The following is a 20630-nucleotide window of genomic DNA, read 5'->3' as shown; positions in this document are numbered from 1 at the left end:
AGTTGCATGGACTGAGGGGTGGGTGGGCACGGGGGAATTGATAAGGGCCTGGCGATACCTGTTTGAGTTTAAACCTACCAATAAGATTAAGACAAATGTAAAAGAAAGGTATAACTGGCTTAGGTGACGTCCGGGAAAGAATGTGAACCCTGTAGTACTCAACCAATGAGGAACCAGGGGAAGGACTCGCACACTAGGAGATAAATTACTGGCACCAAACTCCCCAGGTGTGCCTGCCCACCAGACACCCAATCTTGCAAGACCGTCATTAAAGCATCATTCCACTGTTCTCTTTGTCTCTGTGTCCACTTATTGAATTTGGGCCAGTGAGTGTGTTTCTCACAATTTGGGGGCTCATCCAGGATCCTCTTGCCTGTGCAAGGTAGGAGCCCAAGTGGAGCAGGGAGATGCATCCCACCCAGCTTTGGGCAGCCAGCTCTGTTTGGGCATCTAACCTTTGCACGGAAGCTGAGGGGAGACCTGAGACTGTTGTGCAGAGACAGCATGCCTGACACAGGGGAGAAAACGCAGGCACTGGGGCAACCAGGCAACCTCGTGCACAAGCCAATTTTCCTAAATTGGGCTATAAGTACTGCCTTGGTGGTTGAGCATTTTTTGGAGGTCGAGTGTGTGTGGCTGACACGTGTCCTAGATATGAAGCAAGTGTGGAGTCCTGATCTGTGGCAGGAAACGGCTGGCGATGGATAGAGCAAATCTCGTGGTTTGTGCAAGAAAGTTCCATTATGGGGGGTTGAGTTCACAGGGAACTCAGGCACAGCAACGTCTTGAAAGACAGGAAATACAAATTCTAGGCCTAAGGAAGCAGGAAAAGGGAACCAGATGAGCTCCCTTGTGTAAGATAAATTCTAGCTGAAATAAGCAGGCGACGAGAGGCAACAAAGGGCCAGGCAGTTTATTTGAGTGCAATTCCCAGGCAATGTTCTCCAGTCTACGGAAATGGAGGCTGGGGAAGTCACACTCAGCAGGGCAGGCAGCAAGTTTTTAAAGAAGGTGGGGGAGGCAGAGCTGCGATTTACAGCAGCGTGAGGATTGGCTAGCCTAAGGCACATTTTTCAGGTTGGGAGGGGGCAGCAGCCAGGGACTTTGGCACGTCATCAGTGTCCGACGTGCTCACTCCTCCCTCTGGTGCCTCCAACCTTACATTCCAGCCTTTTGGTCATAATGGGCAATGACTCAATCTGGCTACTTTCGGCTGACAAGGGGTGTCATGGGGGGGGGCGTTTCTTAGCATGTAGTTACATTGCTCTGACTACAAACATTTTGCCTTGCCTTTTCTAGAGGCTCTCACTTAACCCTGTCTAAGCCCATGGTTCTCATCTCATTTTCTCTTCTACAGATAGAGACTCTAGCTGCTGCTAGGGAAAAGGGGCGACAACTGCTCTGGCTGCTTCATGCTGAGAGGGGGTGCAGTAAAGGGTGCAGCTAGGTTTCCATCACTGGTTAGTTGAGAGGGCTTTGGAAGGTTGGTGTTTTTATTCTGGAAGGACAAACTTGATGAGATTAAGAATGCATGGCTGAATATGAGAACTAGAAATATGAAGAGTTTAATTGAGAATCATAGCTAGGTATCATGGGGAAACTAGAATTCTGGATCAAGTTTACATCTCAATGACTAGTATTAGGATTTAGTATAGATAAGACTGCATTATTGAAACAATACTTTTCTCTAAAATCACCTTCATTTTAATTAGAAGTAGCTAGATTAAGAAAATAATTAACAGTTGGCTTGATTATTTGCATAAGTGCAGCAAGAAGAGTAATTGATTACATGGGATTTTTTAAATGTGCTTTGCTGGAACTTTTTGTAAGGAAATTCAGATTGAACTTTTAAAGGCCTCTTGAGACCAGACAACCAAGCTAGACTTGCCATCAGGTTGTGCCTGCAGTACCTGTACATTTGGGTGAATTCCTCTTTTTTTGAGGTTCCTAAGACATTCCTGAGGTTCCTGCACTTGCCAGGAACTTCTTTACTCACCTGGTAAGGCTGCTGGGAACTCTGCAAGCAAGGTAACATGCCAGTTCTTCTAAGGGGCTTTGTTGGCTTTATAAAGTCAATTTTAGTTCTTTAAAGCTGTCTGTTCATATCTGAGTTTACATATGTGTCTCTCAGGTATGATGTTCTAGTCAAAGCCTTGGTAATATAACTAGTGTTTTTAATTGGTCTGTAGAACCCTTCACTAAGAATCAACCTTATTGAAGATAGAAAGTTAGCATAAGTACAGCCATCTTAAAAGCTTAGACACCATTTTCTAACCTAGAAGGAAGAAAATAGGAAAATAGTAGACCTTTGAAAAACAAGTTAGTCAGCCAGCATTAATTGCAGTGACCTTTAGTTAACTAACCTCAATCAGTTAATCATACATACCAAGCTTACCTTACTAAGAACCACCCTAACATTCCGAGGGTGATCTTATCTCACCAGACCCCTAGGATGTGGCATCAGCCAAAGTGTATGTGTTTTTTTGGAAAAACAATGTGATGTGCTTGTGGAAAAATACTGCCCTTGTTGAAAATGCTATAAAAACCTCTGACTCTAAGTGCTCAGGGTCCTTGTTGAGACCCGCTGCGTCGGGCTGACACTTGGACCCCAGCTAGCTGGTCTCTGAATAAATTCCTCTTGCTTATTGCATCAAGAGATGCCTTCTGTGAGCGATTTGGGGCGGCGCTCTCCTCTGGGAGAATCCAACATTTGGGGGCTCGTCCGGGATTGTGCGCTCGCCCCGTTTCACTCCTGAAAGTCGCCCTTGGAGGGAGAGGTAAGACTAAGTGGCGCCTTGAGTTGTCTGTGTTCTGTGTTCTGTTTCTTGGTAAGACCGGTCAGAATTCTGAAAAGGGGTACCCTTGTCTGGCAGTCGTCCCTATCTGTCCCTCGTAAAGGGATCGAGACTGCAGTCGGTAGACGTACTTGGAGAACCGCAGGCTGCAACCCTGGGGGACGCCTCAGGGAGATTGGAGGGCCAGGGACGCCTGGTGGCCTCTCATCTGTTTTTCCGGCAAAGTGAATCTGATGAGATAAGGTTGATATTCGGGCGCCAAGAGTATCAGCCCACTGATTCTTTTCGGTTTTTGGTCAGAAATCTGAAGAAAACTAAGTGCGGCCGCTGTGTGTCTAATCTCTGTGTGTCTCTGTTTTTTTGTGTTCTGTACGTGTCTAATAATTGTTATACTGACCATGGGACAGATGGTAACGACTCCACTCAGTCTGACGTTAGATCACTGGACAGAAGTGAGAGCGAGGGCACACAATTTGTCAGTAGAAATTAAGAAGGGGCTATGGCAGACTTTCTGTACCTCCGAGTGGCCCACTCTTAATGTAGGGTGGCCCCCGGAGGGGACTTTTGACCTCTCCACTTTACTTGCAGTAAAAGCTGTTGTTTTTCAGAGTTCGTCTCAAGGACATCCGGATCAGCAACCCTATATTGTGGTCTGGCAGGAGTTAGTGGAAAATCCACCACCCTGGGTAAAGCCCTGGGTGCAAAAGAAAATGAGCTCTCGAGTCTTAGTGGCCCAGGCTCAACCTCAGAACAAGGAAAAAGAGACTACCAAAATTCACCCTGACACTCAAGATTTACTTATGGTTGATGATCCCCCTCCCTACCCTCCTCCTCCAGCTCCGGCTTCTCCAGCCCCGGCTCCTCCAGCCCCGGCTCCCCCAGCCCCAGCGCCCTCAGCCCCGGCGCCTCCAGCCCAGGTGCCCCCAGCCCCAGCGCCCCCACTGCCCCTAGCTTCAGGCACCGGGACCGGCCCAGGGAACTCGACGCCGCCGAGGGGCCGCAATGGACGCACCGGGTATTTTTCCCCTCCGGTCTTATGGGGCCCCCATCCTCGGAGAGGAAGGGGACCCGCCTTTCCAACCTCTGCAATATTGGCCATTCTCCTCTGCTGATTTATACAACTGGAAAGCTAACCACCCTCCTTTTTCAGAAGAACCACAGAAACTAACTGGACTGATAGAGTCCCTAATGTTTTCTCACCAGCCCACTTGGGATGACTGCCAGCAGCTTTTACAGGTGCTCTTCACCACGGAAGAAAGAGAAAGGATCCTCCTGGAAGCACGAAAGAACGTGCCTGGAGCTGATGGACGACCATCACAACTCCCTCATGATATAGAAAGGGGGTTCCCACTGACCAGACCCAACTGGGACTTTAATTCTCCAGAAGGTAGGGAGCGACTAACCATCTATCGCCAGGCTCTAGTGGTGGGTTTCCGCGGGGCCACGAGGCGCCCCACCAATTTGGCCAAGGTAAGAGAGGTCAGTCAGGAGCCACTGAGGCGCCTGCAGTGTTCTTAGAACACCTGATGGAAGCCTTCAGGCGGTATACTCCCTTTGACCCCACTTCCGAGGAGCACAGTGCCTCAGTGGCTCTTGCTTTTATTGGGCAATCAGCACCCGATATTAGAAAGTAGCTTCAGAGATTGGAAGGCTTACAAGATTTGTCGCTGAGAGATTTAGTGAAAGAAGCTGAGAAAGTTTATCATAAGAGAGAGACTGAGGAAGAAAAGGAATTGAGGAAGGAGAAGGAAAGAGAAAGTAAAGAGGAAAAAAGGGATAGGAAACATGAGAAAAATTTAACAAGGATCTTGGCCGCAGTGGTAGAAGGCAAGGGACACCCGCCCTCTAGCGGCAGAACTAGTAAGGCAGGGCACCTGGGCAACCGGCCTCCTTTGGATAAAGATCAATGTGCATATTGCAAGGAAAAAGGGCACTGGGTAAAAGAATGCCCTAAAAAGCCACTAAAAAAGCCTCCGAAGAAGGTGTTGTCCCTGCTGGAAGACGAGGATTAGGGAAGACGGGACTCGGAGCCCCTCCCCGAGCCCAGGGTAACTCTGAAAGTGGAGGGGCAACCCGTTGAATTCCTGGTAGACACCAGTGCTCAACATTCTGTATTGACTCAGGCAAAGGGCCCCCTCTCTGATAAAAAATCTTGGGTGATCGGGGCTACGGGCCAGAAACAATATGTGTGGACTACCCGGAGAACAGTGGATTTAGGAGTAGGACAAGTAAACCACTCGTTCCTTGTCATACCGGAATGCCCCACACCCCTGTTAGGAAGAGACATCTTAACCAAAGTGGGGGCCCAAATATCCTTTCAAGCCGGGGAACCTCTGGTGACCAATCAAGAGAATAAACCTTTGAGCTTAAGCATCCTGACTATAAGATTAGAAGATGAATACCGTCTTTTTAAGGAGCCGGAGCCCTCCAAAATAAGTCAGGAGTGGTTTGACCGGTTCCCAGGAGCCTGGGCGGAAACGGCCGGCATGGGGCTCGCCAAGAACCAGCCCCCTGTAGTCATAGAACTAAAAGCTTCAGCCTTACCAGTAACTGTGAGACAATATCCAATGAGTAAAGAAGCCAGGGACGGAATTAGGCCGCATATCCAGAAGCTTATGGAACAGGGGATATTAGTAAAATGTCGATCCCCATGGAACACCCCCTTGCTGCCTGTAGAAAAGGCAGGAACGGGAGACTACCGACCAGTACAAGATTTAAGAGAAGTTAATAAAAGGACACAGGACATTCACCCCACTGTGCCAAATCCTTATAACCTACTAAGCTCCCTGGCCCCGGAAAACACCTGGTATTCAGTTTTAGATTTAAAAGATGCTTTCTTTTGTCTGCGCTTGCACCAGAGCAGCCAACCGCTGTTTGCTTTTGAATGGAAATATCCCTCCACAGGAACTACTGGACAACTGACCTGGACTCGTTTGCCACAAGGATTTAAGAACTCACCCACCCTCTTCGACGAGGCTCTACATCAAGACTTGGCTTTCTACCGAGCTTCTAACCCACAGGTAACTTTGTTACAATATGTTGATGACTTATTGATAGCAACCCCTACTCGGAGAACCTGCCAAAAGGCCACTGGAGCCCTTTTGGCTGAGCTTGCCAAATTGGGGTACAGGGTATCTGCTAAGAAGGCACAGATCTGCCAACAACAAGTGACTTATTTGGGATACTCCCTGAGAAATGGGAAAAGGTGGCTTACTGAAGCCCGAAAGCAGACTGTGACGCAGATTCCGGTTCCCACTACTGCACACCAGGTTTGTGAGTTTCTGGGGACAGCAGGGTTTTGTAGACTATGGATACCCGGATATGCTTCTTTGGCAGCCCCTCTGTATCCCCTCACTAAAGGAGCAGCCCCGTTTATTTGGGGATCTGAACAACAACAGGCCTTTGATGATATCAAAAAGGCCCTCCTCTCGGCACCCGCTCTGGCATTGCCAGACATAACTAAGCCATTTATCCTTTTTGTGGATGAACGGAACGGAGTAGCTCGAGGAGTATTGACCCAACAATGGGGACCTTGGAAGAGACCTGTCGCCTATTTGTCTAAAAAATTAGACCCCGTGAGTAGTGGATGGCCCACTTGTTTGAGAGTAGTGGCAGCTGTGGCCCTCTTGGTTAAAGATTCTGACAAGCTAACGCTGGGACAGAAACTCACTGTGGTTGCTCCTCATGCGCTGGAAAGCGTAATTCGACAACCACCTGAAAGATGGATGTCGAATGCCAGAATGACTCACTATCAAACCTTACTCCTGAATCGTGATCGTGTGGAATTTGCCCCGCCTGCCATCCTAAACCCGGCTACTCTGCTCCCCGATGTGGGAAAAGAAGTGCTTCATACCTGCCAGGAAATCCTGGCTGAGGAGACGGGGACCCGTCAGGACTTACGAGATCAGCCCTTAGAAGGACCGGGACTCCTGACCTGGTACACAGACGGGAGCAGTTACATCATGGGAGGTAAGAGGATGGCAGGAGCTGCAGTAGTAGATGATGACCGAATTGTGTGGGCCAGCGGACTCCCAACGGGCACTTCTGCGCAGCGGGCAGAGCTCGTCGCCCTGGCTCAGGCTTTAAAGATGGCAGAAGGTAAGAGACTTAACGTCTATACTGATAGCCGTTACGCTTTTGCCACTGCTCATATACACGGGGCTATATATAGACAGAGAGGGCTGCTGACTTCTGCCGGGAAAGATGTTAAGAATAAACAAGAAATCTTAGATCTGTTAGAAGCCATCCATAGACCTAGAGAAGTAGCAATAATACATTGTCCTGGGCATCAAAAAAGTGACTCTCCAATAGCTCAAGGAAACAGAAGGGCGGACCAAGCCGCAAAACAAGCAGCCCAGGGAACGAACATCTTACCCCTCCAGGTGTACCCAGAAGCCACATGTAGTAAGAACTTTCAGTATACCCCCGAGGATCTTGCTCGGATGGACAAGTTGGGGATCCAAAAATCCCCACCCCTTGGAATGTATAAGTCAGAAGATGGGAAAATTATCCTGCCCCAGAAAAAGGCAGGAGCATACTTAAGGCAATTACATCAGTTGACACATTTGGGGGCCAATAATCTAAAAACCCTGGTTCAAGATTCCCCTTATCATGTCATCGGTTTGGGAAAATTGGCAGACGAGGTTGTAAGAAATGGTGTTCCTTGCCAATTAGTAAATGTGAACAGACATCAAGTAATATGCGGAAAGAGGCTTTTAGGAGATCGGCCAGGAGCCTACTGGGAAGTTGACTTCACTGAAATTAAGCCTGCTATGTATGGATATAAATACCTCCTAGTTTTCCTAGACACCTTTTCAGGATGGGCAGAGGCGTTCCCCACCAAAACTGAGACAGCTCAGATGGTGTCCAAGAAGATCCTTGAAGAAATATTTCCCAGGTTCGGGATCCCAAAGGTAATCGGCTCTGACAACGGTCCTGCCTTTGTTGCCCAGGTAAGTCAGGGATTGGCCAAGATCCTGGGGACAGATTGGAAATTGCACTGTGCATATAGACCCCAGAGCTCAGGACAGGTAGAAAGGATGAATAGAACTCTAAAAGAGACCCTGACTAAATTATCCATAGAGACTGGTTTATGTGATTGGTTAGTCCTCCTTCCTTTCACCTTATTTCGAGTCAGAAACACCCCCAGCCGTTTTAAACTAACACCTTTTGAAATAATGTTTGGAGCTCCAGCTCCGCTAAATGAAGCTCACCTCCATACATCCTCTGAATGTGTGACTAATAAGTTTCTGCTTGAAAGGTTACGGGCTTTGGAAGCTGTGCAGAAAGAAGTGTGGGCCTCTATCTGAGAAGTCTATTGGCCAGAGGACATCTCAGTACCTCATCAATTCCAAGTGGGAGACTCTGTCTACGTGAGACAACACCGAACGGGAAATCTTGAGCCCCGGTGGAAAGGACCCTTCATCGTCCTTTTGACTACTCCCACAGCTGTGAAAGTGGATGGCATCTCCTCCTGGGTCCATGCTTCACATCTGAAGAGAGCACCTCAACCAGGCCCGGATTGGCGAGTAATTCGAACTGATAACCCTCTTAAACTTCACTTGTGTAAGAATGATTGTGTCACTGGTGATTCTGATGGCCCAGCTACTCCCCACTCTTCAGGACCCCAACCCCCACGAACCTAGACTACTGACATGGCAGGTCTGTTCCCAAACAGGGGAGACAGTATGGTCCATTTCTAAGGTTGCTCCTCTTAAAACCTGGTGGCCATCCCTGCACCCTGATGTTTGCGCCTTAGTCGCTGGAATAGGAGGCTGGGATATACCCGAGCTTAGCTGGATGCAGGCAAACAGGGTCAGGCCCGCGACTTCGGTGTATTACATCGGAGGAAAACAAGCCCAGAGCCAAAGTGGCTTATGGAGCTTTGGGTGCAGAAATCCGGCCGCACGCCAGCAGATAAAGACCACTACTTTCTATGTCTGCCCCCGTGACGGACGAACCTACCAACAAACCCAACAATGTAGGGACTTGCAATCTTTTTATCGTAACTCTTGGGGTTGTGAGACTACGGGTAACGTTTATTGGAATCCTGTGTCTGACTGGGACCTCCTTAAAGTAACCCAGAACCGCACATCCCCCAACTGTGAATGGACAGGACTGTGCCTCCCCTTAAATATCACGTTCAGTGATAAGGGACGCCAGTATGATGGGTGGATCACTGGACGGCAGTGGGGACTTAGATATTACAAATCTGGATATGACAAGGGCCTCGTATTTACTGTCAGACTTAAGGTTGAGACCCTTCCAGCTGCCCCAATCGGACCTAATTCTGTCCTAAGAAATCAACCACGTCTCCCAACCTCGATCTTGAAGCAGACTCCGGTGCCTCCGGTAGACCCTACCACTATTTCTGCTGCCCTCACCCCTGACCAAATAGCCCCCTTTCCTGACACTGGACAACACCTCTTCAATCTTCTTGAGGGGGCTTTCCAAGTTCTAAACACCACCAACCCTAATACTACTAAATCCTGTTGGTTGTGTTTCTCCTCTGGACCTCCTTACTATGAAGGATTGGGGCTGTTGGGAAATTTTAACAGAACGACCAGCCACGAGATCTGTAGCTGGGGAAGCCATAAGAAGCTGACCCTGACCGAGGTGACTGGAAGAGGGAAATGTTTAGGTTCAGTTCCCCCCACTCATGAAGCTTTGTGTAATGAAACCATATCCGTAAATTCCTCAGGTGAAAATGAATATCTAGTCCCTCCTCCCGAAGGGTGGTGGGCCTGTAATACTGGATTGACCCCATGTGTCTCTACTTCTGCCTTCAATTCTTCCTGCGACTTCTGTATCATGGTTCAATTAGTACCTAGATTGATGTATCATGATGATTTCTCATTCGTAGCTGAATTTGAACCAAAACACAGGTATAGAAGGGAGCCAATCTCGCTGACCTTAGCTGTATTATTAGGAATAGGAGTCGCAGCTGGAGTGGGAACAGGGACAGCCGCCATTATCCAAGGGAACCAACATTATGCGGGATTGAGGACAGCAATTGATGAAGACCTAAAGACTATAGAACAATCCATTACCAAACTTGAAGAATCTCTAACCTCCCTGTCTGAAGTAGTCTTGCAGAACAGACGAGGATTAGATTTGTTGTTTTTAAAAGAAGGAGGATTGTGTGCAGCCTTAAAGGAAGAATGCTGCTTTTACGCAGACTATTCTGGAATAGTAAGAGATTCAATGTCAAAACTTAGGGAAAGGTTAGATCAAAGAAAGAGAGAACGGGAGGCCGGCCAAGGGCTATTTGAGTCCTGGTTTACTAGATCTCCGTGGCTTACAACCTTGATATCCACCTTGACTGGGCCTTTACTTATTCTTTTACTACTCCTCACTTTAGGACCCTGTATACTAAATCGGCTGATAACTTTTGTTAGAGAAAGAGTGAGTACCGTTCAAGTGCTAATGTTGAGGCAACAATATCATTCACTCGCACAACAAGAGGACACAAGCATTCCATGATTGGAATGCTCCTTAAAGAGAAGTGGGAAATGTAGAACCCTTCACTAAGAATCACCCTTATTGAAGATAGAAAGTTAGCATAAGTACAGCCATCTTAAAAGCTTAGACACCATTTTCTAACCTAGAAGGAAGAAAATAGGAAAATAGTAGACCTTTGAAAAACAAGTTAGTCAGCCAGCATTAATTGCAGTGACCTTTAGTTAGCTAACCTCAATCAGTTAATCATACATACCAAGCTTACCTTACTAAGAACCACCCTAACATTCCGAGGGTGATCTTATCTCACCAGACCCCTAGGATGTGGCATCAGCCAAAGTGTATGTGTTTTTTTGGAAAAACAATGTGATGTGCTTGTGGAAAAATACTGCCCTTGTTGAAAATGCTATAAAAACCTCTGACTCTAAGTGCTCAGGGTCCTTGTTGAGACCCGCTGCGTCGGGCTGACACTTGGACCCGAGCTAGCTGGTCTCTGAATAAATTCCTCTTGCTTATTGCATCAAGAGACGCCTTCTGTGAGTGATTTGGGGCGGCACTCTCCTCTGGGAGAATCCAACAGGTCCTCTTACAAGGAAAGTAGATTCTTATTGAACCTGTGCAAATAAACATACTGCCATGAAATATAAAAATAGTCACTGAGAGTTTTTAAATTCTGGAGGGATCAGGTAGAGAGAAAGATAAAGTTTCAATTCTGCTTATAAAGGCAGTCATTTACTAAACTGTTGTCAGCTTAAGAGAAAAAGCTTAAAACACTTTACCAACAATATTTGAAACAAAAAGTGTCCCGTCCAGCGGGACCTAGTTATTTGTGGGGACGAGGGGGATCCGACCTGAAAGAAAATGGGGGCGAGAGAAGAGCGAAGGCAAGACAGTATTCTGATCAAGCCCTCAAATTTTATTGTAAGACGGGGGTAGATATACACCAGTGTTCAGGGGCAGAGTGGGCCATAGGATACTTGTAAGCAGGGGATTGGCTGCATAGCAGGGATGGCGCAGCGAGTTACATTCTGATTGGTATATGATAATGGGGAAGGAGGGGGAGAAGAGTATCTCTTGGCGCGCGCGGGCTCGCAGCTAATCTCCAGGAAGTGAAGCAGGAACCTCATGAACTGTGGCCATCTTGTTGTCTTTGTGTGGCTCCCAACATCTCCTCCCTTTCTATTTATTTCAGAAAGGTGGGCCTTAATCGAGTGAGGGAATAGAGGCCTGGCTCCTCCAGCAGGGTAACATTTCGCAAATGCTCTCGGTATCTTTTAGGGAGGAGAGGCAGAGCTGAAAGCCAAATTGATCTTAATATATCAAGGCTTTATGTACATATGGATACCAACCTCTATGCAAGCCAGGCGTATTCTCAGGGAGGACCAGAGAGGTTCTAGGAAGAACCCTCCCTTGCGGTACTTTGTCTCGCACTCATCTCGATGCCCATACCCTCACAGTTAGGGGTATGCTTGGTTCTGGCCGACCAGCATATGGGCCACATTAATTACAGTGCCAGAATCGATGGTACCATGGTTGAGGCGCCTGTAAAGTTGAGAACTGGAGGCCGGGAGCATTGGTTGGTTCGGTGTCGGATCCTTCATCACAGGCTGTAAGTCTGTGATAATGAACAGCAACTGCTGGCTTGACGAGCTGGTCAACCTGCTCTCGAATAAAGGCTGTTAGTTTTCTTAAGGCCCAAGGGCCAAAAGACACTAAAAGGAGGAGTCCTGCTAAGGGTCCAAGGATGGTGGGGATCAGAGTTGTGAGCCATGGGGACTTAGTGAACCAGGACTCAAAGGGACCTTGGCTAGCTTCTCGCTCTCTCTTTCTCTGGTCTAGCCTTTCTCTAAGCTTTGACATTGAATCTCTTATTATTCCGGAGTGGTCTGCATAAAAACAGCATTCTTCTCTTAAAGCTGCACACAGTCCTCCATCTTTTAGGAGCAGTAGATCTAGCCCCCGTCTATTCTGTAAGACGACTTCAGAAAGGGAAGTCAGAGATTCTTCAAGTTTGGTAATAGATTGTTCTATGGTTTTTAGATCGTCGTCAATGGCGGTTCTCAGCCTTTCATAGTTTTGGTTCCCCTGGATGATGGCAGCTGTCCCTGTTCGTACTCTTGCTGCAATTCCTACTCCCACTAATGTGGCTAGGGTCAACGATACTAATTCTCTCTTGTACCTATTTTTAGGGTCGAACTCAGTGACAAATGAGGGATCATCATGATATATAAGTCTCGGCACTAGTTGAACCATAACACAGAAATCATGGGAGAAATTGAAAACAGAGGTGGAAACACACGGTGTTAGTCCAGTGTTACAAGCCCACCATCCTTGACGGGGAGGGACTAGATATCTAGATTCACTCGAGGTAACTATGGGTATGGTGTTATTACACAGACTCTTATGGGTTGAGGGAATTGTTCCTAAACATGTAGCTTTTCCAGTTACGTCAGTCAGGGTTAACTTCTGCATGCCCCAGCTACAGGCTTCGTGGCTGGTCGTATTGTTAAAATTGCCTAACAATCCTAGTCCTTCATAGTAAGGAGGTGAAGAGGAAAAGCATAACTAACAGGATTTGGTAGTATTTGGGTTGGTGGTATTTAGAACTCGGAAAGCTCCTTCAAGGAGGTTGAGAAGGCGCTGTCCGGTGCTAGGAAGGAAGGTGGGTCGGTTAAGAGTGGAGGCGAAGGAAGGGGTGGCAGCGTCTGCAGGTGGGGCTAGGGTCGGCGCGGGTGGGGCTGGGAGACGCGGCTGGTCTCGCAAGACAGCGTTGGGTCCTACTGGGGCAGCTGGAAGGGTCTCGACTTTGAGCTTGATAGTAAATACGAGGCCTTTATCATATCCAGATTTATAGTATCTGAGCCCCCACTGTCGTCCGGTGACCCAATCATATTGGCGCCCTTTATCACTGAAAGTGATATTTAAGGGGTTACATAGCCCTGTCTGCTCACAGTTGGGGGATGTGCGGTTCCGGACTACGGTAAGGAGGTCCCAACTGGACACGGGGTTCCAATAAACATTACCCGTAGTTTCACAGCCCCAAGAGCTACAGTAAAAGGATTCTAAGCCCCCACACTGCCGGGCTTGCTGATGGGTTCGTCCGTCACGGGGGCAGACATAGAAGGAAGTGGTTTTTAATCTGTGGCGTGCTCTAGGATAACTACACCCGCTGTCACCATAGGAAACTTGGCTCTGGGCTGCAGAATAATCGTGGTTGGGTGGTCGAATTATGTGGGCCTGTCTCCAAGGTATATTAGGTATGTCCCAGGTCTCTAATCCAGCAACTAGGGCGCAAACATCAGGGTGCAGGGACGGCCACCAGGTCTTGGGGGGGGCAGTCTTAGAAACAGACCACACTGCCTCTCCTGTCTGAGAAAAAACTTGCCATGTCAGCACTTTGGGTTCATGGGGGTTAGGGTTCTGGAAGGTGGGACGTAACTGGGTCAGGAGAATGAGAATTGTTAGTGACATGATCAATACTATACAAGCGAACCTTTAAGAGGATTATTAGTCTGAGTTAATCGCCAGTCTGCGTCTGACGGGGGGTTTTTCCTCTAGATGTGGAGCGTATCTCTAGGAAGAGATGTCGTTTTCTTCTATATCTGTGGGAGTGGTCAGGAGGATAGTGAAAGGTCTCTTCTACTGTGGCTCAAGGTTTCTTGCCTGGTGCTTCTTCACAGAGACTAGGTCTCTTGCTTGGAACTGGTGAGACACTGAGAGGTCTTTTGGCCTTGCTTCCTGAAATTAAACAGAAAGGGAAGGCTTCTCAGGGGTTAACATGCCCTGGGCTGGAATTATTATTGTTTTTGCCTCTATTTGTGTCTAGGAGTTTAATGAGCCTATCTGGGAGCCATCGGGCATTTTGTGCCTTAGCATCATATATACAAGCATGTCCTTTCCCCCATATGAGCACAGGGTCAGGCCCGTGCCATGTGTTGGTCATCGGATCTCTCCACATAGCCTGTGCATAATTATCTGCCGTGGAGGGATGCCAAAGGCGATCAGCAGCGGTTTTACCCGCGGAGTCATAAGTAAGGAAATTAAGAACAAACAGTGCATGATTTAGGAGTGTCTTTGCATTACCTGTTTTCGGATAGAGTACTTCTCCCCCCGACTGAAGTTTGAATAACATGTTTTTAAGGGTTAAGTGGGCTCTTTCAACAATGCCTTGGCCTTGGGGATTATAGGGAATTCCTGTTATGTGCTTAATACCTAACTGCGCACAGAACTGTTTAAAGCTAGAGCTGGCGTATCCAGGCCCATTGTCAGTTTTTAAGATTTTAGGTGGTGGTAGATATGCCAGGCATGAGAGAACATGGGTAATAACATTTTTAGTTGCCTCTCCCGTTTGCAAGGATGCACATAGGAAACCACTACATGTGTCAATAGACACATGGATATATTTTAATTTACCAAAGGGAGGGTAATGAGTGACATCCATTTGCCATATCTCTCCTGGAACTAACCCCTGGGGGTTGATTCCGTTATGAGGCTCTGGGAGGAGAGTTAGACATCCTTGACATTGCCGAACTATTTGGCGGGCCTGTTCTCGGGTGATTGAAAATTTGAGTCTAAGAGTATGAGCATTGAGATGATGTAGTTCATGAGCCCGTTGGGCTGCAGCCAAGGGTGAGTCTGACGTGACAGAGGCTACTAATTGAGTCGCCAGATCAACTCTGTCATTGCCTTTGGCAAGCGGCCCTGGAAGGCCAGTGTGAGCGCGTATGTGCCCGATGAAAAAAGGGGCATCGCGGTTTAGAATTAATTTTTGCAATTTTGCGAATAGGGGGGAAGCATTTGTAGAGGGACGTATGTAAGGCACTGTCTCTAATAGGGGAACAGAGGTTGCTACATAGGCACTGTCAGTGTAAAGGTTAAAGGGGGCATCTATTAAAAGCTCAAAAACTTTGATTATTGCAGTTAGTTCAACAAGTTGTGCAGAAGAGAGGTCTGTCTGTACTCGAGTAACTTGCCCATTAATACTGAAAGCGGCTATACCGGAGGAGGACCCATCAGAGAACACCATTACGGCCCCAGCAATTGGCGTGGTTTTAGTCCTTTTGGGAAAGACAACCGGGGTCTTTTGAAGGAACTGGACTAATCTGTCTGCAGGGTAATGATTATCTATTGTCCCCTGGAAGGAGGTGCAGCTAATTGCCCAATCATCATCATGTTGAATAAGCCATTGTAATTGAGATGTATTGTATGGGAGGGTTATAACTTCAGGGTCTCTCCCAAACAACTTGAGAGCTGCCTCTCGGCCTAAACGTAAGAGGGCAGCAACTAATTGAGGATAGGTAGCTAAGACTCTAGGGGGGGAGGCTGGCAAATGAACCCAAAATAGTGGATGGTTTTGCCAAAGGACTCCTGTAGGGGAGAAGGGGGTAGGGAAAATGAGCAGCCACAAACTTAGATGTGGAGAGAAGTAGCTAATGGTCTGTTCAGAAATAGCCCGCTCTACAATGATTAATGCCCTTTGTGCTTCTGATGAAAGCGAGCGGGGGGAGGAAGGATCAGGGTCTCCACGTAGGACATCAAACAAGGGCTTTAACTCTCCGGTGGTCAGCTTTAAATAAGGCCTGAGCCAGTTGATGTCTCCTAGCAGACGCTGAAAATCATTAAGAGTGTTTAAGGAGCTTCTCTTTAACTGAATTTTTTGAGTGAGGATTTTATTAGAAAATAATTCAAAGCCTAAAAAAATTTGGGGGGGGTGGACCTGGACTTTTTCTGGGGAAATTTGTAGTCCTCGATCTCGGAGGGCAGTGACTAGCTGTTGACTGGCCGCATAGAGCTGTTGCTGGTCAGGACCGGCAAGAAGAATATCATCCATATAATGGATAATATACAAAGTGGGGAAGAGCAACCTAAAGGGGTCTATAGTCTGGGCTACAAACTTTTGGCAAAGAGTGGGGCTGTTGGCCATTCCTTGTGGGAGAACTCTCCACTGAAACCGAGGAGAAGGCCCTACACAATTGGTAATGGGTATACTAAAGGCAAAACGTTTGCAATCATCAGGATGCAAAGGTATGGAGAAAAAGCAATCTTTTAGATCAATTACTAATTTGACATACCCTTTAGGGATGGCTATTGGAGAGGGAATTCCCGGTTGTAATGCGCCCATAGAGACCATAGTCTTATTAACCGCCCTGAGGTCTTGTAGGAGCCTCCACTTGCCTGATTTCTTTTGGATTACAAAGATTGGGGTGTTCCAAGGGGATGTAGAAGGTTCAATATGTCCAGCAGCCAGCTGTTCTTGCACTAACTCTATGGCTGCATTTAATTTTATAGTGGTAAGGGGCCATTGATCGATCCAGACAGGAACATCACTTTTCCAAGTAATCTTGTCTGCCTGGAGTGCAGGAGGAGCAACGGCCCTTACGAAAAATGTTTTTCAAACCCTAAACCTGAGCGGTCTATCTTAGGCGTGGCCAGTATCGGGTTGGGATCTCCCTGTTTTAGTTTGCCCAACCCCTGACCAGGGAGGTAACCCTGTGAAAGCATCTGCTGTGTTACAACTTCATTAGGGCTACACATGATGACCTTCATTTGAGAAAGGATATCTCTTCCCCAAAGATTTACCGGCAACCCAGGAACTACGAAGGGTTGAATGAATCCGGTATTTCCTTCTTCATCTTCCCAGTTTAATAACTGTGAGCTCTGTAAGGTGTTTCTTGACTGCCCAATTCCTTGTAGATGGGTCAAGGAAGCGTGTAAGGGCCAGCTGGAGGGCCATGAAGCCTGAGATATGACCGTAGAGTCGGCCCCCGAATCTAAAATTCCTTCAAATACTTTTCCTTGGATCTTAAGTTTAAGAGTGGGGCGTTCTTTAGTAATAGCTTGGATCCAATATAAGTCTGAAGAACCTGGGGTAGAGGAGCCTCGCTGCTTATGAATAGCAGGGTGAGATGTACTTAAAGGGAGGGGGAGCGCCTGCGCAAGGCGCTGACCTTTCATAATGCTGACAGGGCACTGGGGGGCACTAGCAAGAATTTTTATTTCTCCAGTATAGTCATTGTCAACTAAGGAAGGGTGGACAATAAGGCCGTTTATTGTGGTGGAAGCTCGCCCTAAAATTAGAAAATAAGTATCTTTGGGAGGTGGGCCATAAATTCCTGTGGAAATAATTGTAATTCCCTCTTCAGGCGTTAATATTGTTGAGGAGGAGGCACAGAGGTCAAGTCCTGCACTCCCGGGTGTGGCCCGATAGAGGGCGGGAGTGCTACAGCTAGGCTGTTCCCCGAGGCCGGCTGAAATGGAATTGGCTGGGGGGCCCGGGGCTGGCCCCTCAGCTCGTTTCCCTGAAAAGGGGGGGTGAAAGGATTTGTGGTACTGTAAAAAGGATTTGTTGGATTGTTACGGCACTCTTTGGCCCAGTGCCGCCCCTTATGGCAGCGAGGGCAAATACCGGGGACTGACCCAACTCTAGGAGGAGGAGCTGTGGTAGGGCATTGGCGAGCGAAATGGCCTGGCTGTCCACATTTAAAGCAGTTACGCATAGGCGGTGCGCCCTTGGGGAAGGAAGGAGGATAAGAAGCCGGGGGAGTTTGAACAGCGGCACCTACAGCTAAAAGGGCTTGGACTTTGGATGTAAAAGGATCGACATCTCTACACATTCTCAGCATTTCATCAAGAGTTTTGTCTCGAGTCTTACCGCGGAGGACGGCTCGACATGCCGAATTGGCGTTTTCATAGGCTAGCTGTTTTACAATCTTATCATTGGCAGCCGCGGAACCAAGGGTCCTTTCGGTGGCCTCTAACAGTCTGCTAACAAATTCGCTATAGTCTTCTTGCGAGCTTTGAGTGATCTTAGTTAGAGGAGTGTTAGCAGTCCTGGAAGCAGGGAGTGATATCCAAGCGCCCAAAGCGGCATCTTTCACTTGAGATAAAAGACCAAGGGGAAGGCGCTGCTGCCTGGTTTCAGAGATATATCTGCCCTGTCCCGTAAGCTTATCAAAAGTCTAGGACGCTGTTGGGGAATGAGGGTCTTTTACATTGGCAGCAGCGATGGTCTGACAGCGGTCAGCAAAATCTGCCTTCCAAGTTAAAAACTGACCACGGGTAAGCACAGCCTGGACTATACGCAGCCATTCACCTGGGAGTAAATGTCCTCTTCGAGACAGCGAATCAAGAACAGAAAGGGTAAAAGGGGCATTGGGGCCATAAGCTTTAACGGCCGCGTTCAGCTCTTTTAAGCTTTTGAAATGGATTTTGTGAAATTCTCTAGGGCCATCAGCAGGCTCGGCCGGCTCTGGCTCAGCCTGCTCCTCTCCCTCACTTTCTATTTCCTGAGCAGCAGGGGCGTCTTCGCCGTCGCTTTCAAGATCGCCCTCTTCCGGACTATGTGTTGTGGAGGTGGGGCCAGAGCGGGCGGAGGCCCGGGTAAGAACAGGAAAGAGCAGTTTTTTAGGTTGTTTTTTAGGTTTTGTGGCTGTAAGCAGTTTCTTAGAGAGGCCCCTTTGCGAATATAATGCGGGACGAACTGGTTGGGAGACAACTAATTTTTGGAGATGGCAAGTTATTCTTTGTTCTACTATCTGTGCTATTAGGTCTTCAGTGCTGGTAGGGGGGCCAACAGGACCGGGAGCCGGAGGGGGTAGCGGAGGGGCCGACGGGGGCAAAAAGGCCGGGGCGCAAACATTGGGAGGCTGAATAGAGGGAGTGTAAGAGGCTCTTTTCAAAACTGGGGGTGTGTAAGAAGGGGGGTTAAGCGACGGGGCGGCAAGGGGCCAATCTGGGTTGTGATACTTGGCCGCTTCGTCTTCTAGTTCAGCCGCGTCTCCCGGATCTAAAGGCTCGCCATTTTGGCTCTTAGTCACGACTAGAAAAACCTTTTGTGTATCGACAAAGTCCGAATCTCGAGGGAGAGGCGGATAAATGCAACATTTGGGAGGGGTATCATGGAGGGCACCGAGCAAAGATGGTGTCGGGCTAGGGGAGGGGGATTTAGCCGATTTTGGGGCAGGGGGATCACTCGAAAGAGACGATTTTGAGGCCGCCCGAGATAGGGGGCGGAGGCAATATTCTGCCACTGACAAGAGTTGACGTTTATCAGGGTCAGTATTTTCAACAATATCTCTGATAAGACCCCAATAGGAAAATACTGAAACAGGAACAGAGTCAGGGCCGTTTTTGATAAGATAATCATTTAAATCTCTACCTACTTTCTGCCATTTTTTAGGATGAATTTCGGGGCCATTAATGATAAACCACGGACAGACTTCATCAACAAAAATAAAAAACTTTACCAAGTCTTTCTTTTTAACTCGAACTCCTCTCTCCCTAAGTGAACTTTTTAGGTCTCTTATGAAGACCGCTTCTTTACTTAATTTAGTTCCCATTTTCTTGTAAGGCGGCCGGTACTCACCAGGGACGACGACCTCCGTGAGCGGCGAAAGGCGTCTCCTATTGTTTCATCAAGAAGGGGTCTGGCCAGACGATATCTTACTCGGGGGTCCGCCTGCGAAGGATCCGCGCCTCGAGCCCCACGTTGGGCGCCACTTGTCCCGTCCAGCGGGACCTAGTTATTTGTGGGGACGAGGGGGATCCGACCTGAAAGAAAATGGGGGCGAGAGAAGAGCGAAGGCAAGACAGTATTCTGATCAAGCCCTCAAATTTTATTGTAAGACGGGGGTAGATATACACCAGTGTTCAGGGGCAGAGTGGGCCATAGGATACTTGTAAGCAGGGGATTGGCTGCATAGCAGGGATGGCGCAGCGAGTTACATTCTGATTGGTATATGATAATGGGGAAGGAGGGGGAGAAGAGTATCTCTTGGCGCGCGCGGGCTCGCAGCTAATCTCCAGGAAGTGAAGCAGGAACCTCATGAACTGTGGCCATCTTGTTGTCTTTGTGTGGCTCCCAACAAAAAAGGTCACAAAATCATATCCCTTAGTTTACTTAATCTTATGTAACTAATACCTATTTTGCTGAAATCTAGTTCTTTACCAGTTTAGAAATAATAAACCAGTGACTATAAATGATAAAAGACTTACAAATGACAATGGTTAAAGATCTAAAGAGAGCTTACTATAAGACAGTTGTCATAAGGAAATTTGGATATTTCTGTAACACAAAACATTCAGTAATAAAGTTTAGCCTTATTCCTTTTGACAGTGCTTTCTAGGTAAATATATATCAGATAAATAAGCTAAATTAGCCAAATACTTTTTTCAATGGAAAAAAATTCCTCTGACATGTTCCAGGGGCCCTCTGGAAAACATCAGAGCTAACTAGATGTAAAAGCACCTTTTTGCAATTTTTCAACATTAAGAGCAGACTAACAGTTTAAGAAAACTTTGTATTTTTAAGTGAAAACAAAATTCTAATTTTGCTGTGTACTCACTTGCTTTAATTAAGACTCACTTGCTTTAATTTCA

General features: G+C 47.5%; 1 protein-coding gene and 1 long non-coding RNA gene across 2 annotated transcripts in view; both read left to right on the top strand.

Annotated features, from left to right (window-relative positions):
* The first annotated feature begins 3294 nt into the window (after window positions 1–3294).
* LOC118929312 (uncharacterized) overlaps window positions 3295–20630 on the top strand; it is an 82759-nt gene continuing 65423 nt past the window's right edge. The window contains 4 exon segments of the mRNA XM_057505362.1: window positions 3295–3308; window positions 3633–3810; window positions 3954–4287; window positions 4290–6893. Coding sequence (XP_057361345.1) covers window positions 3295–3308; window positions 3633–3810; window positions 3954–4287; window positions 4290–6893 — 3130 coding nt within the window.
* Window positions 14043–19521, top strand: LOC130684552 (uncharacterized). The gene is made up of 2 exons (XR_008998854.1): window positions 14043–18632; window positions 19432–19521. It is a non-coding gene; the product is annotated as an uncharacterized LOC130684552 (long non-coding RNA).

Source organism: Manis pentadactyla, chromosome 8, assembly GCF_030020395.1.
Source record: "Manis pentadactyla isolate mManPen7 chromosome 8, mManPen7.hap1, whole genome shotgun sequence".
NCBI classification, from domain to species: domain Eukaryota; kingdom Metazoa; phylum Chordata; class Mammalia; order Pholidota; family Manidae; genus Manis; species Manis pentadactyla.
The sequence above is the reverse complement of the archived record's forward strand: the minus strand, read 5'-3'. Positions and strand labels throughout refer to the sequence as shown.